The sequence below is a fragment of the Psittacula echo genome (assembly GCF_963264785.1).
Source record: "Psittacula echo genome assembly, chromosome: 17".
Taxonomy (NCBI): Eukaryota; Metazoa; Chordata; class Aves; order Psittaciformes; family Psittacidae; genus Psittacula; species Psittacula echo.
In genome coordinates, this window is record NC_137753.1 from 2,529,438 (window position 1) to 2,544,944 (window position 15,507).

At 43.7% G+C, this 15,507-nt stretch overlaps 1 protein-coding gene across 1 annotated transcript in view; it reads right to left on the reverse strand.

Moving 5' to 3' along the window:
* Positions 1 to 96: 96 nt before the first annotated feature.
* MIB2 (MIB E3 ubiquitin protein ligase 2) overlaps positions 97 to 15,507 on the reverse strand; it is a 36,868-nt gene continuing 21,457 nt past the window's right edge. Inside the window, exons 8-20 of the mRNA XM_080631373.1 lie at positions 14,147 to 14,254; positions 12,835 to 12,939; positions 11,940 to 12,102; positions 10,947 to 11,080; positions 8,900 to 9,048; positions 8,114 to 8,270; positions 7,270 to 7,424; positions 6,569 to 6,695; positions 6,231 to 6,461; positions 4,708 to 4,886; positions 3,547 to 3,731; positions 2,758 to 2,823; positions 97 to 1,341 (exon numbers count right to left, since the gene is read on the reverse strand). Of these exons, the coding sequence (XP_080487499.1) occupies positions 1,100 to 1,341; positions 2,758 to 2,823; positions 3,547 to 3,731; positions 4,708 to 4,886; positions 6,231 to 6,461; positions 6,569 to 6,695; positions 7,270 to 7,424; positions 8,114 to 8,270; positions 8,900 to 9,048; positions 10,947 to 11,080; positions 11,940 to 12,102; positions 12,835 to 12,939; positions 14,147 to 14,254 (2,001 nt within the window). The 3' untranslated portion in view covers positions 97 to 1,099. The remainder of the gene's footprint in view (positions 1,342 to 2,757; positions 2,824 to 3,546; positions 3,732 to 4,707; positions 4,887 to 6,230; positions 6,462 to 6,568; positions 6,696 to 7,269; positions 7,425 to 8,113; positions 8,271 to 8,899; positions 9,049 to 10,946; positions 11,081 to 11,939; positions 12,103 to 12,834; positions 12,940 to 14,146; positions 14,255 to 15,507) is intronic.

Sequence of the window (15,507 nt, forward strand, 5' to 3'; positions counted from 1 at the left end):
CCACACACACAAACACGTATGTACGTACACACACAGCACGCTAGCCCTACAGGTTGCCTCTTCCACCAACACGTTACAGGATGAACTCAGTGGATAATATTTCTTCAGCCACAGTTGGAAAACACAATACAGTTGGGTCCATATCTCAGCTACTGTTTGTACATTCATTTTAATGCTCAGGAAAAAATAGATTTTATTTTATTAAGTTTTGCTGCAAAACCAAGAAACAAAAATGAAATCCCTTTTTCTCATGTCTTAATTATTACTATTTATTTTCTTTACACTTTGATTGGAGTATTTAACACCTGCCTTTGGCATTATGGATAGAAAGCTCAGGAGTCTCTGAACACATGGTTGTGCCAAAAGAGAAACTAAAAATGGAAGAAGAGTGTCACTTAGAGGTTAGAAATATCTGTTGTAACAACATATATTCTCCAATCAGTGTTCACTACTTTATCTCTAAGGCACACACTCTGTCTTTAGGACCTCATTACATCCAAGATCTTGCAGAGCCCATACGCACTAGTGCAGAGAGCATGCTGTCCTAGGACATCATCCCCCTACCACTGACAGGCATCTGGCAGAACTGATGCCATGACTATCTCTGGTATCTCCTCACGTGAAGTGCAAGGGTATGCTTTGCCATTGCCTGCCAAGGTATAAGGTACATCCTTCTGCAGCATCTCCTTTTGGAGCATTGCAAGGCTGACACTGCAGGGCACCTAACACGATGCAGTCACTGGAGCTGGATGCCACTGAAAAGATCTGCATATGGAAGTCTATTTGCATCCAGTCTGGAAGCCTCTTACACCTTCAGGAAACAGGCCAGTGTCCTTTACTTCAGGTCTTTGTGACGGATCAGCAGCACAGGGTGAGGGGGCTGCCTGCCCTCAAGCACCACTCCTTGACCTTTTGACATTGCAGGTAGAGGGGACTCCTTCTACCTCCACTCAAGTACCATCACTTCTTGGCTTCCCTCTCTTCTTCCCTCTTCTTCCTTGGCCAAACACATCAGCCTGACTATCATTTCTCATCTAAAACGCAAACAAAAAGGAAGGAAAGGAGGGAGGTGGGGATGGGAAGGGAAGCAAGCATATCCTTAGACAAAGATCTGAATCCTTTCCCGGATAGCCTGCCTGCAGATGGGGCAGACAGTAAGGGCTGTGCTGCAGTCTGGGCAAGAGCCATGTCCACACTGGAAGACCAGTTTGATTTGGTCATCGATGCAAATGGGGCAGGTGATGCGCTCTTCCATCTGCCGGTAGCGGTTCTGCAGCTCCTCCATGAGCTTCCTCTGATCTGTGGATTCAGAGCTGGGGCTGCACTCCACCTCGGTGCTGTCTGCAGGGGTGGAGAGCAGGAAGAATTAGTCCCTCTGTGCTCTGTGTCATGCAGTGTCTCTTTAGTTAGACTGCCCTTCAAAAGCAGCAATTAGTTCAGACTAAACTCTCTTCACTGAGCCTTATCCAGAGATTCCTCAAGTAATAATCCTGAGATGATGCTTTCTACAGACTGGTGAGTGTTGCTTTCGTCCATTTAAATGCTCAGCTGGTTTGCGTGTGTGTGTGTGCGCACACTTTACTTTGATTTTGTGTTTCTTAAAGGAAGTTGTCTGAAGTGTCCTGCCTTCCAGAATACGCTGTGCTACCTGCAAGTAAAAACACTCAAAGCTGCCTGAAATGCTGTGCCATAGTAGTCCAGGAATCCTGAGTGCTGTGAGTACTATGCGTTCTCAACCTCCTCTTAACAGTTAGGATTCAAATTTCTGGTTGAGTCTTTCAGGACATACATGGTAAAACAAGAAGAAACTATTTGACATCACTTACATCGACTTTTGCGTATTCTCTTTTGGAATTCCCATCATTACCTTGTTGCCAGTCTGTAACCAAGACAAATGCTTCTGCCTGCCGTCAGGTAAACTTCCTATTTTTTTCATTATGGAGTTCCAAAAGAGGATTTCTGGTTTTGCCAGCTGTGTATGTCCAATGCCATGAGACAGATCCTTGCTTCTCCTATGCTTCTGTACAGGCATCAGGTCACAAGACTGTAGCCTGACTCCAACAAAGGAGTCTGCAATACTAAGCCATGAGCAGCAGGACACGTTAATTCATTTTCACGTGCAATTAATCCAAGAGTGACCCCAGCTAGAAAGAGATCAGCTCTCACAGCTGCTATAGAAAAAGCTTCAGTGGGCAACATACATTAATTCTAAGGCAAGTGTAAACCTGCTTCTACCTCCTGACGTTGCTCATTCTGGACACTGACTAATGCAGATAGGAGACAGTCTGTTTAAAACCAGGCTAAAGAGCTTTATGAAAACAATCCAGCCTAATGATTCCTGGCTAGCTGGCTAATGCCAGCCCTGCACAGGCACTGCAATTTCAGCCAAGGGAGAAGCAAGGCTTTCACAAGATGTAGTTTTTTCCTTTCTCGTAAATTTTCACTGTTTAATCACCAGCTGTGAAAATGGTTACACTGACACATGGAGAACTTCATCTTTGCTTTCAGTACACAAAATAAGCCGGGCACAGGACAAGCTTCCTCAAATGCCCTGTTTATGCAGCTTGAGCTTGGTCCATGACACCTGAATCTACCTTTTCCTCTCTAGAGGTGGTCAATGCAACAGACAAAAGCCCCAAACCAAACCCAACCAAACTCCTTCCTTACGCTTATCTCACAGGAAACATTGATGCTGCTCAAACTAACACTGTACAGGACCCTTCCCACAGCACTTGACAGTAGGAACAGCAAACATACCTTGTTTCAGTTTTTTGGTTATTGTCACTTGACATTTGATGCACTTCTTCATTCTCCTGGAGCATTCTACCATGAACAATACAAGAAGAGATTACAATTAAGCCCACTGATGCTAGAATCAAGAGGAAGACAACAGACTCAAGAACACCAGCTTTGAACAACTGAGACCTCCCTGGATGATGAAGAGATTGTTTCTGCATAGAAGTGAGGACACTACCTTCTTTTTGAGCTATGTCCTAGTCTATTGGTTTAGTCTTTCTTACACTAGTAGCAAATACAACACTTTTATGTCCTCAATGCTCTGTGCTACTGCAACTGTTGCACTGTGGATCAAAACAGCCCTTTGCTCTGAGGGAAGAAGATGAAGCTCTGGCACAGAATCCTTACCAAATTCTCTGTGATCAGACTGTGAGTGCCTTGCAAGATAACAAACTTGCTGACATGTTTGAGCATGCTGCCATTAAAACAATTGAAATGCAAACCAGTAACAAAAGCCAGAGAAGAAGGAAATCCTTCTCAGGAGGCTTTTGATGGATAAAGCACTGCCAGCTAGAACTGAAACATCTGTCTTTCCATCTGAATTATCCAGGGCATCTGTAAGCACAAGTAAAGCTGCCTGAGGTAGTCAGAACACTCTGCTTTTCATAGATAGCTTTGGACATCTTAGATATGATGGCGGCACTGAAATCACGCTGGGGTTGTTTCAGGACACAAACAGCACAGTAGCTTCGTGTCTAAACAGAGCTTGATTTATGAGAGTCCAGCTAGAGAAGCGAATGATGGACTTACCTTCACACACAATACTGTGCTGGCATGGGAAGAAGTGGATGAGCAAGGCCAGCTCTGAGCAGACCAGGCACTCTGTGGGGACTGCCACACTTGAGACACTAAGGTTGGTCATTGTGTTGGGGGTGGTGTGCACACGGCGAAGGCTGCAGGTGATGGCTGAGCTCTCTGAAGAAACCTGCTGTTCCCTGCAATCATGCACATGGAATAAGATTTGAGCCACATGCTCCAGGTCATCCTTCAGCAATCACATAACACTTTATTGATCCCTGGAAAATACTTCATGGAGAGCAGGAGATGCTCAGGTAGCAAAGACTTTTGAACTTTCACTGCTCTGGTGGGACCAACTCAAATCTAATGGCTGGGATTCTGACTGGATCTATCTAAAAAGAAAGGAAAAAGCAGGGATGACTGATACTTACCCAAGTTGAAACTGCTCCTTTGGAGGGGTGTTTTTGGGTTGTGTGATACAAAGTCAGTAAGTTTTGGGGGGAGGGAAATCTACTGTCCAGCTTCCTACCAAAGCAGCAGTAGCTGCTCCAGCAGTAATGTAACTGTGGGTCTGTGCCCTCAGATCAAACAGAATGCTGCTTTCATGTTTGCAAAGTCAAAATCCAAACAAATGTTTCTCAGAACCAGAGATAAAGCCAGCTCTGACTTGCTGCTCTCCCTTGGGCATTTTCTCAGCAATCTCTTTATCAGTTGAAAAACAAGCATTTATCCAGCTCTGAAATGAACTCTGTGGATTTTGGTGCCACTCTTTTGTCACACTTCCTCTCTGTTTAGACTTTAAATATCTGTAACTGCAGAATCCGATGAAAGTAAAACAGAACCCAGAATTACTCTGCAAGAGAGAAGTTGCTCTTGGCTTCAATGGCCCGTCTTCTCAGGGCTCTCCATTAGTTTAGAGGCCAAGTCTGCACAGAGCAGTATTAATCTGCTTTTCCCAACTCTTTCAAATGGCATTATGCAGCCTTAAATAACCCCTGGTCAGCAACCAGCTCCAGATGACACAGAAGGTGCCCAGATCGACATGCAAAGTGCTTCCAAGATGCTTCATCCCTCCTGGAACAACAGCTGCATGAGTGACACCCCCAGTGCTGTGGGAGTACTCTATATTTGCAAGGAACTATCTGCAGCCAGTTTCCAGAGGACATGGTTTACCTGAATTTCTGTGAGAAGTCTTTGACAATCTGGACAATCCTTCCATCTGTGATGAGGTCTAATGGAGCCTTTCCCCTGTGGTTTGCATAATTGATATCTGCTCCTTCTTGTGCTAAGTAACACGCAATTGCAGTTCCAACATTCAGTTCCACATTTCCAAGGAAGCCAGAAGCCTGCAGCTAAAAGATGTGGAGAAACATTCTCTGTTAATAGAAGTTTCTGCTATGGGCTTTGATCTGGTCAAATTCTAAACACCGTGTTAATCCTGGTACTTACAATTTGAGAGTGCCCGTTAGCATTCTTCTTTAACACACAAAAAGATCCTTCAGTATGTAAATAGCAGATTAAAATCCTGCATTCAGGACCAAAAGTGCCTAAGAGTGGTCCTAACTTGTGCCAGTCATTACTAGTCACAGCCATAGGTATTCACTTCTTCAGGCAGTGAAAAGGAAGTACATTGAAGATACCACAGTACTTCCCAGTAGATGAACAGCTGGTGTACGGAGCCCTAAGGGACAGCTAGTTAAAAAGCCAAGATTGTGTATATTATCCAAACTACTTTGAAGTTAACAAACATCTTCCATTGACTTAAAAGACCAAGGCATGTAGATCAGGGCAAGTAAAATCAGACTGGAATGAGCAGAATGGATGAGCTTTTCAAGCACCAACAAGTACAAAATAGGACTGGGTAGTTTGGCACAAAGCATGCAGCCCTTCAGAATGGATCAGAATTTATTCTGATTCGTTTAAAATGCAATAAAACCTATGCCAGGTTTTTCATCTCTACATGGAATCATTCTCACTCCATCCATAAAGTATAACCAATGTTTGCATTCTTGGTTTGCGCTGGTGTGTGCACATGTTGGTATTTACATGGATGGCAGAGTCCACTTTGAATGTCTAATTTCTTTGCCAAAAAGCCAAAGTAAACTTCCAGTCCTTGGCATACCATGCACTGATTTCTAGATCTAAGGCATTTCCTGAAAGGCCATATGTATCCATGAATACAGAGCAACATAGTGAAATCCCCTCCAGGCTTTATAGCAACATTCAGCCTGATGTGTCTCACCTCTCACATTCTGCTCTACATCTGCAGATAACTGGGGTGTTCGTGGTTAACTCTCCTCATGTTTTCCATACCATCAGTCAGAAATGAATTGCTGTGGTTCTGGGGCATGAATTAAACCCAAGACTCTTGGCTCTGCAACTGGATTCATGACCTTTCCCATGTCAAGAAAGAAGCACACAATGCTAATAAAAAATATCAGGGGAGACAGTATGAATTGTTGTCTGACTATGTGAAGTTTCATGCTATAAATTCAAGCATACCCTCAGAGACCTCAGAAGCATCTGTTCTTGCTTTCCAACAAGCAAAAAGGTTTGTTTCCATGCTCCCCATCTGGATTAGCTTTACACTATTTTCCTGCCTTCCTTTGCCCCCTTAGATCCCACTATCTGCTGTCATTCTAACATCAAGTGTTTTCCTGCCCTCAGTGCTGGCATTTCTCCTACTCCCAGCTCACCTTGGAAAGGAGGGTTAGCCCCATCTCCCCTTCCCGCTTCTCCATCATGATGGACATAAGCTGCTGCCGTTCCAAGGCGATGTGCATGGCTGTGTCTCCGTCCTCGTCTTCAGCATTGACATCACTGCCTTCACTGACCAGCAGCTGTACCATCCCTACGTGTCCCTGGATGACAGCCAAGTGCAGCGGGGTCTGGTTACGGTTGTTCTTGAGGTTGACATCACAGCGACCCTTGAAGAGAAGAATTACATCAGTGAGCTGTTACTGCCGATTTGGGCTGAAGAGCAGCCTTGTTATAGTGGTTTAGGTCCCCTTGTGGTGGTGATTGAGGTTTTTACCTCTTTGATGAGAATTTCTGCCACTTCTTTGTGATTATTGAGAGCAGCAAGGTGCAGGGCAGTGAAACCATCTTCCTTCTTGGAGTCAACCAGCTGCCGAGCTCTTGCTAGAATCTTCTTTATGGCTCTAGAGTGTTCCAGTTTAACAGAGATACAAGAGTTATTTTATCAGGCCTGCCTCTTCTCAGTAGTTATGAATGGTCATGTTTTAACAGGCAGCACAATGAGCTGGCACATGACAGAGCACTCCATTTCTCAGACTGAATTGCAAGAATAAAACAAAAGCCCTCAGTTATAATTTAATAATGTAGGGTAAACTCAAACTACTATGAAAATAACGAGCCTGTTTATCCTTGGAAGAATTCCCAAGGCTCTCAGACACAGTCTTTTCAAGTACTGTTTACTACAGACCAGAGGCTGTCCTCCTATGTGTGAACCCAGACATCTAAGAAGACAGAAGCAGACAGATTTCCTAGCCAAGCTAGGGAGGTATGAGAAAGGTGGGATGGGGAAAACAGGCAGCAGTTTCCTGTAAATGCATGAAGGAGGGCAACGGCTATACCTAACCATACCTAAACCAAGGAAAGCATAACCAACCATATCCTTTCTAGTTATCTAGAACTGTATCTGCTCCCTTCTTGCTGTTGAGACAGCAAGCAGGAGTTAACATCTGTAAAAGCAGTAAAAATGAAGTCACTTACAGCTTGTTGCCCTTCAGAGCAGAATAGTGGAGCAGGTTGAAGCCTTGAGAGTTCTGGATAGTGAAGTCTATGTTGGGTACTTCAGTGAGAATCTCAATAACAGCTTTGTAATCTGCAGTGATAGCATAATGCAGGGGGGTGTCTCCCTGGGAATCCTATACAAGGATATCAATGCAGAATATATGTTACCTACCTCAGAATATCAAATCAAACAGCTCACCCTGAGAGACAGTTCAAGACAAGAAAATCTATAGTGTCACCAGGTCACATCAACTCTAGATCAAACATCCAGACACTGCTGGCATCCATGGCAGTTACAGAGTCTTTTGAAACCATTTCCCTCAGGGCTTGAAACCAGCTGCTGAGTTGCTAACATTCCTAAACTAGCTTAGAGACTGACCCAGTACAGCCCAATCCCACCATTCTACAAGAACACCCTAGAAAATGGGCTGGTTCCAATTCCTCATCACTGCCCTTTAACTTCCTAAATGCCAGGCTTAAAAATCTCACCATTCCTCATTGCTGGGAACAAGAGTGTTTCAGCAACACACATAGGTCAGCTCCCACTGGAAGCCTGAGTCCAGTACAACAGTGCTACTGAACTGAACTGAGCAGGCTGATGAGGATGAAGGAGCAGATCCAAACCTGGATTTTCAGAGTCCTGAAGTTGGAGGAATATTTCCTCTGTGCAATGCACAGTAGTGCATCTTAAGGGAATGACTTTCAAATTATATAAAGCAGCAAACAGTGTAAGACATAAAAAAGCGCCTCCCAGCCTCAAAAAAAAACCCCAAACAACCGCAAACACACACACATCCCAAATCTCACAAAAACCAAAACTTACTGGGAGGTTGACATCACAGTTGAACTCGCAGAGGGTCCGTACCACCTCTATGAATCCCTGACTGACAGCAACATACAACGCTGTGCACTTTGCGTTGTTCAACAGGTCTGGACTGGCTCCTTTACCAATAAGCACACGGGCAACCTCAGCTTGGTTTCTGATTTAAAAGCAAGGAATACAGCAGATTAGATTCAAGCCCATGCAGACATTAAGTTCTTCCTTCTTGCAAGTCAACAGAACTTCTTGCATTTTGTATCCTCTTGACCTCATCTCACTTCCTCTTAGCAATAAAAAATCCCCAAACCACACACCAAAACCTTCCTAATCTGTGCTCAAGAATCTGCTCTCTTCACTCTAAATCAACAAGAACCTCCTGCTCTTAATGACGAATTCTTCTCTGGTAACTGATGACACAATTCATCTTGCTCTGGAAGACATATGCACTTTGTATAACTGCAATCCCCACCAACCAAAACCACCCTCCCATCCCCCTGGAAAAATCTGGTCACCAAAACCTTATCATTTGTTCTGATCACCACCACCCCACCCCCCCACCCCCAAATTCCTAACATGGAAACCAACCCAGCTGTGGAGGTTAAATTAGTGCACTAAGAAACATACCTGTGGCCCTGAAGCTCCAAGGCCATTTTTTAACATAAGGAAAAATCAGAGAAAAGCCTCCATCAGCCACACATCCTTCAAAACAGACTGCCCATTTATATCTAGAAATGCCCTTTTGCAGCCCTTCAGGTCTTGTATTAGACAGCAAGATGAAAAATATCCTACCCAAAAGCTGCATAGTGCAATGCTGTATCCCCCTCTTCATCCCTTAGGTTGACACTGGCATGTGCCTGCAGCAAAATCTTCACAACATCCAGATGCCCCTGATAAGAGGCAATCTGCAGGGCAGTTCTACCCTGGTTCTTTGCATCCACCTGCAGGAAGGGCAGAGAGACACAGCAAACAGCTTGGTTAGGAAAGACCCGGCCTTGTGTTGAGGCCTTAGCTCTGTTCTAGAGCAGGCCTAGCAAGATGGAAGTCACTACCTGCGGACCAGGTGAAGACTCAGAAGTGCTTAACAGTATCTGTGCCCTGTTGGCTCCACTTTATGTCTATCAACAATAAGGCTGACCTTGTCCCAGAATATTTCTAAAGGAGGACAGCGCATGTAGGCAAGAAGGGAGAAGCAAGCAAACAGAGCTGGAAGCCAGGGCTCTAATTGCAGCTCTGATGCCAATCCCTGTATGCCTGCAAGCAGAATACTCTTGACATCTCTGCCATCAATTCCTTTCACAATAGGAAAATGTGTGAGGAGATCAAATTAGCTTTGCATATGGCTTTGAAGATGCCAAGTCCCCCTTGTTTATGTTACTCCAGGTACTTTACAGAGCACAATGGCTGGAGGATACATCACAGCACTGAAGTGCTGCAATGAGTTTTTGAGAATTAAAAGGACTGAAGAACAAAGAAAGGCTGCATAAAAGGCAAGGGGAAAAAAAGAAGCAGCTACTGAAATCACTGGGAGGTTAAGGAGAAGAGATGAAGGAGGTAGCAAAACCTCAGCAAACTGGCAATGAAACCATTGTTTTTTTCCCCTGCAGCTGGTTCTGTGCAGCAGCCAGAAGAACAGAGAAGGCAACACTTTCCTTGCTTCACCCCAAATGATGGGGGAGTCATTTAGGCAAGGAGGCATTAGAGGACACTGTGTCGTTCTGCCATTTATGCAGACAATGCTGATAAGCTGGAAAGACCTTGGCAAGCAGTTCCAGCTAAGTGAGCCTTGAATCCAGGCTTATGATGCTGTAGATAACACTCTAATAGATATAATTTATCAATAGAAGTACTAGAACAGAAATAGAAGTCTAATAAAAACAACTAACAACATAATTGGTTTCTGACTCCTGGCACTCTTATCTGGGATACATCTGACAATTGCAGGTATTTGTCTATTCCTCCCGTCTCCAGAGACCCCATTAACTTTGTAAATGAAGGACTATAATAAACACCAGACAAAGAAGGACTAAATCAGCTTCACAAGGATCCCTTCAGAACTGACTCTAGTTTTCCTGGTTCACACATCCAGCTGCTCCTGCCAGCCATGCAGACATAACCTCAACAAAACTTATGTTTTGGAACCAATGCTGAAATACTTTGTTCTCTGCTTCTCCTTTTTTAACCTGTTTATAAACCCTCACTGAAGGAGCCTGAACCTTCAAAGAGGGAGCTTGAAAGAGCAGTGATCTCAGTAGACACAATCCTAACAGTTTGGCACTCTGCAAGCACATAAATTGTTCAGCATAAGTCAAGCCCAGTTCCCTGCTCCAGTCAGACATGAGATAAGATACTGCACAGACATGTACAGCATCAGGATCTGGGCAGCTTTTCTTTTTCCTGACTCCAACATACCGTTCTGCAAGGGTCATCTAAGGACAGACACATTCAGCCAAACAGCCCGTGGCTTTCTCTTCAAACAGGCTGGATATTTGGACATCTTGCTACTGGTTTAATATAGATCAATCCCTCTCCTCCCAGTTCTAGAGGTGCAGTGTCCATACAAGATATCTGGGAAAAGCCAGCTTCGGAGATGTGTGGTAAGGACTTAACTCTAGTTAAGATTTAATGCCACAAACTGGTGCCACAAAATAGGAACATTTAACACATATTTAATCTTAAATTGCAGCAAAATAATTTTCCAGCTGTAAGGAGCCAACAGGCCTGAAGAAAATTTGCTCTTTTTCTCCCATCCTTTCCCCAGCTTGACTACAAGTTTTTATGACAGCATTTTAAAGAGGAGTAACAAAAAGTACCCATTCAGGGTGGCTTCAAAACTCACCTTGTCTGGGTATTTCTGCAGGAGCTCCCGAACTTTAGCTGCATTGTTGAGTGCTGCACAAATGACCAGGCAGCCGGCATGCTCTGACTCTGTCTTCTGGGACAACAGTTTCTCCAGTACAGTAATCAAAGTACCTGGTAGGAATGAGAAACAGCCACAGGTTAAGAGGGCCAAAGAGCATATGTACAGTTGGCATACTACAGCTGAATAACCACAGTATTGGCCTGCTTTACCTGTAATACTTAGCTCACACAAAGAGCTCTACAAATCTGTGGCTTACACAGAACTTCTGCTTCACAAGTCTGATGTTTTGAGAACATGAGATCATGTTACAGCAGACCGACACAGAACAATCACTACTAAAAGGCAACTAATCTGAAGAGGAATGCATGGGTTTGGAAAGCATGCTGTAAAGGGCCCATCTGAAAAGACCCTTAATAGAGTTCAAGTGCTTGACAGGACAGAGGTGTTACAGTCCTCCAGATAGAGCAAAGTTTAAAAGCTTGGGCTCATACAAAGTTCTCCCTGAAATCTAACTTCAGCAAACAGTTTAAGATCGTATCTTATGAGCACATGTACAAAAATCTCTCGACACATCATGTGTCCCAGATTCAACTTTGAAGTGGACTGGGCAAAATAATTGTTGGTTTGACAACACTTCCACTGAAGGACCTGGGAGTAATCCATTCAAGAACTGGTATATTCCTACAGGAAATGCAGCAGGATGGAAGAAGAAATTGCGACAGATCAAGACACAAGCTAACACTGAACCTAGGGCGATGCTAGAGTTAGCGTTTAAGTCCCAAGTTATGCATTTTGCTGCTGAGGCCGGCTTTGCTTCCCCAGTAAGGCGCTGTTTGGTTTTGAAGCTCTGTCCGAGGAAGAACAAGCAGCTGGAGTTTAACACTGTCCAAAGAGTGCTGCTGTTGTTACAACAGAGCAACCATTTCACAATCCCAGAGAAATCAGACATCTCCGTTCTCACTATCTCACTTTTTGACTCCTTTGCATTGTCCGTTGTCATGAGGTTTGCCTCCTCATCTCTCTGGTAGGCAGTCAGGCAAGCCGGGTTAAAGGTCCAGGACTGCCCTCCAACTGACACTCGCAGATCTCCATCCCCATAGACTTTGATCACTTTGCCAATATGTCCAAGGGTCTGCAATGGAAAGAGAAATGATTTTTACAAGGTATGATGCAGTAGGCTTTGCATCTCAGAGCCAATGCAATGCTTCTAAGAGTGGCTTCGCAGGCGGCACTCCTGCTGTGTGAAAAGAAGCACTGAACAGTGACACACTCACAGACAGCTCCCAATTCAAGGACACCAGAGGGTTCTCAGGAGTTTCTCTGTTACTGGTTTTACATACAAAGGGCTTTCCAGACTCATTACAAACGTCTGGAGGTGTTGAAAAAATATAACATGGTCTGAGAAACCCTGACAGAACTGATAAAACTGGAACTAGGAAAAGGTTCCTCTGTGCATTTAACTGCTGCAGAGAGCACCTGCATTCTGCTTTTTAGCCATATTGGTCTGATCAGGCCGTTTTTCCACTTGAATACTTTCCTGCCTTGTTCCAGAAAATTAGGGATGGTGTAAGAGGACTTTGGTTTTCACCTCTGTTAGTGAAACTTCTTATCTGACTTACTGGTAGCCAAATCCTTTGTTGTCAGATTCCCCATTTTCCCGCTTTGCTTTGGGTGCTGCAATAGGATTGCATTATTACAGCAATAGCACTAGGCAATGTTCATTTTGCAAGGCCTCAGCAGTCCTGGAAAGGTCTGTGTGCTCACTGACCAGCAGGAATGCTGGAGGGCAATGCAAGCCCAGTCACTAATTGCTTGGGAAAACTCAGGAAGTTACTGGACTGTCCTGGAACTGGCGCGCACTCACAGGTGCCATTTCATCTGTCCACTCCCCATGACCAGGTTGGAATCGCTTCACTGTTTCCATATCATCTATCACTCGGACAACATCACCAACCCAAAAGGTGTTGAGCTACAAGAAAAAGAAAGTCATAAGCTTTTGGGGGATGAAGCCAGAAAAAAAAATAGCCATCAGCCACTCCACGTCACCCCCACCCTCAGAAACCCAACCAAACACAAAGTCCATTGACTCAAACACAGAGACATTACAAAACTTAAGTACAACTACCAAGAAATCTGTAAGCACTGCCCTACAAAATAAATGTAACCCCAGGACTGGGGTATTTTCTGTTTAAAGCCAAGCGCACATTTAAGTAGGGAAATAATTTGGGACAGAACTTTTTTGTTCTTTTCTTACTTCTTCAAACCATTTATAATGAATACCAGTATCAAGTGCATATGAAACTTTACTCACTATACCTGACTTCGCACTGGAGATTTTAATTCACTTTAATAAAGAAGTTAAATCTGTTTATTATTAAGACAGAAAAGGGAAAACAGTTTGTCTGTACTGCTAATTTGGCAGATGCTCTCTCTGCTCACTGAGCTAAGAAGGGAGCACTGTCAAAACACACTTTTCAGAGCAGACTAATTCTGCACAAAACAGTCTGACACTGCATTTTCCATTGGTGTTGGGAGCTTTTAGCACTGTGATCTTGTTCAGGTCTTTCTGAACTCAGTCTTCCAGCAGCTGCTGCTATAACTATTAGCTCTGTTTCTAATCGTCCATCTTTCAAGTCCTGAAACCTCTGGAGAAGGCCAAAGCTACAAGCTTTAGAAATGCAGACACAAAATTAGAAGAGCTGGATTGAAGACTCAGGTCACCCAGAAGAATCAGAGAGAAGCGAGACAAAGAAAGATGCAAAAAGGAGCATAACATGAAGACACAAGGAAGAAAATCAAATGGAAATGATGCAGAAGTAGGTTCATCACAGATGAGAGGTAGCTGCAGAAGGATGAGCTACTGTAGGTCTACTAGTACCACTCTTACCAAAGAAGCTGAAATTGAGAAATAGAATTTACCTTAAGAACTTACAACACTTCAAATGCAAAGGTTCATATAACTGGATAGCCTAATAGCCCAACTCCACCGTCTGCAATCATCTGTCTTAGCTCTGACAGCATGCAGGAAATTCTGCCTAAAACTACGCTTTTAGAACACCAGTTTATTTCTCCAGCACTTGCTAGGACCCAATGTGTCTCAAACACAGCAAGTTAGATTGACAGCTACTCTCTGCAGCATTTCCAGTTGTGGCCAAGCTCACCTATCAGGCACCTACCTTAGTCAGAGCTCCAGGATGGAAAGTCCAGCGGGTTTCACTGTTGAACTGGACCCTCACGTCCCCTCTGTCTGTGATTCTGTGCACAGTCCCTGTCTGGCCAATGAACTTTTGATAGGGGGGGAAAAAAAAAAGTAAGGGAAACCCCCTAAATAAATCACATTGCTTAACAGTGGGGAAAGCATAGATGGCTAAATCATGCATCATTTCCAATTCACAGACTAACAGCTCTCCCAAACCTGCTGAAAATGAGATGCAGTCATTGTTTTTCTGCAAAAGGAGGGAAAAGCTGCTTAAGAAGCCCCCCTAAAATAGCAGCACACTGGGGGAGTAGAGTGATAGGAATACAAAGTGTGAAAACCCTTGAAAATGCAGCACAAATTGTCCTCCTCTTTCCAAGTGACAAAGATGGGCAGAGATTACAACATTGTTCTGCAGTATAATACCAGCAAGGCATGCTTTGAGAGGGAAAAAAAGGGAGCATGGCAGAGGAGACTACAGAAAACAAGTATAGTTGTGTAGTGCTGTATTCTATAGCTGTGATTCTGGCAGGTCCTGAGAGTACTGAAGGAGACAAAAAGTACCTATTTCTGAGATGACAGGTGAGTCCCCGCTTGCCAGGCTAAAAGAAGAGGCTGATGCTCAGTTAATAGATTTCCAGATTGAAACTGAAATGATAGAGTTTGTCTTGATATTTTAAAGTCTGATTTCAAAAAGATTGCTCACCTACAGGGTGGGTTTGGATAGAATACATATAGAATGTATCCTTATCATTTTAGAGCATTGCTTCATGTATCAAAGGCTTCAGACAGCTGCCTCAGAATCAGACCTGCAGGTTATTCATTTACTGACTCAAGTGCATCAGGCATTTGGGTCACCTGTGGCTATGTATTTCCCTCTCTCTCCAAAAAGCCACTTTTATACGAGTTACTAATACAAGCTCAGAGACAGGTTTTATTACTGGACTGGTGAGTATCAAAATGTGATTCGATTTTGTCTTGCAAATCTACTGTGTAACAGCAATAATGCCTTTTTCAATATGTGAAGGTAATTTACGCTATTTGGGGCAGCAACTGAAGTCTATGAAAAGCCAAAAAAGTTGACTTACAGAGAAACAAAAAGCACAAACCTTTTAAAAGGCAAATTTATTCATTTAGGTATTATTATTTCATCTAGATGTAAGCACATCCCCAGCGTTCACAACCCCTCGAGATGCTCCACTACAGTAATAGGCATCATTTCTGTCTTTACTTCCTCTACTTTTTAGAGAACAGGTGACAACAGACTGATGGCTCTTCAAACTAAAGCCAAGGCAACAGGCTGAGCTCCAAGAACATTCTATGGGCTGGGAAATTCTAGCC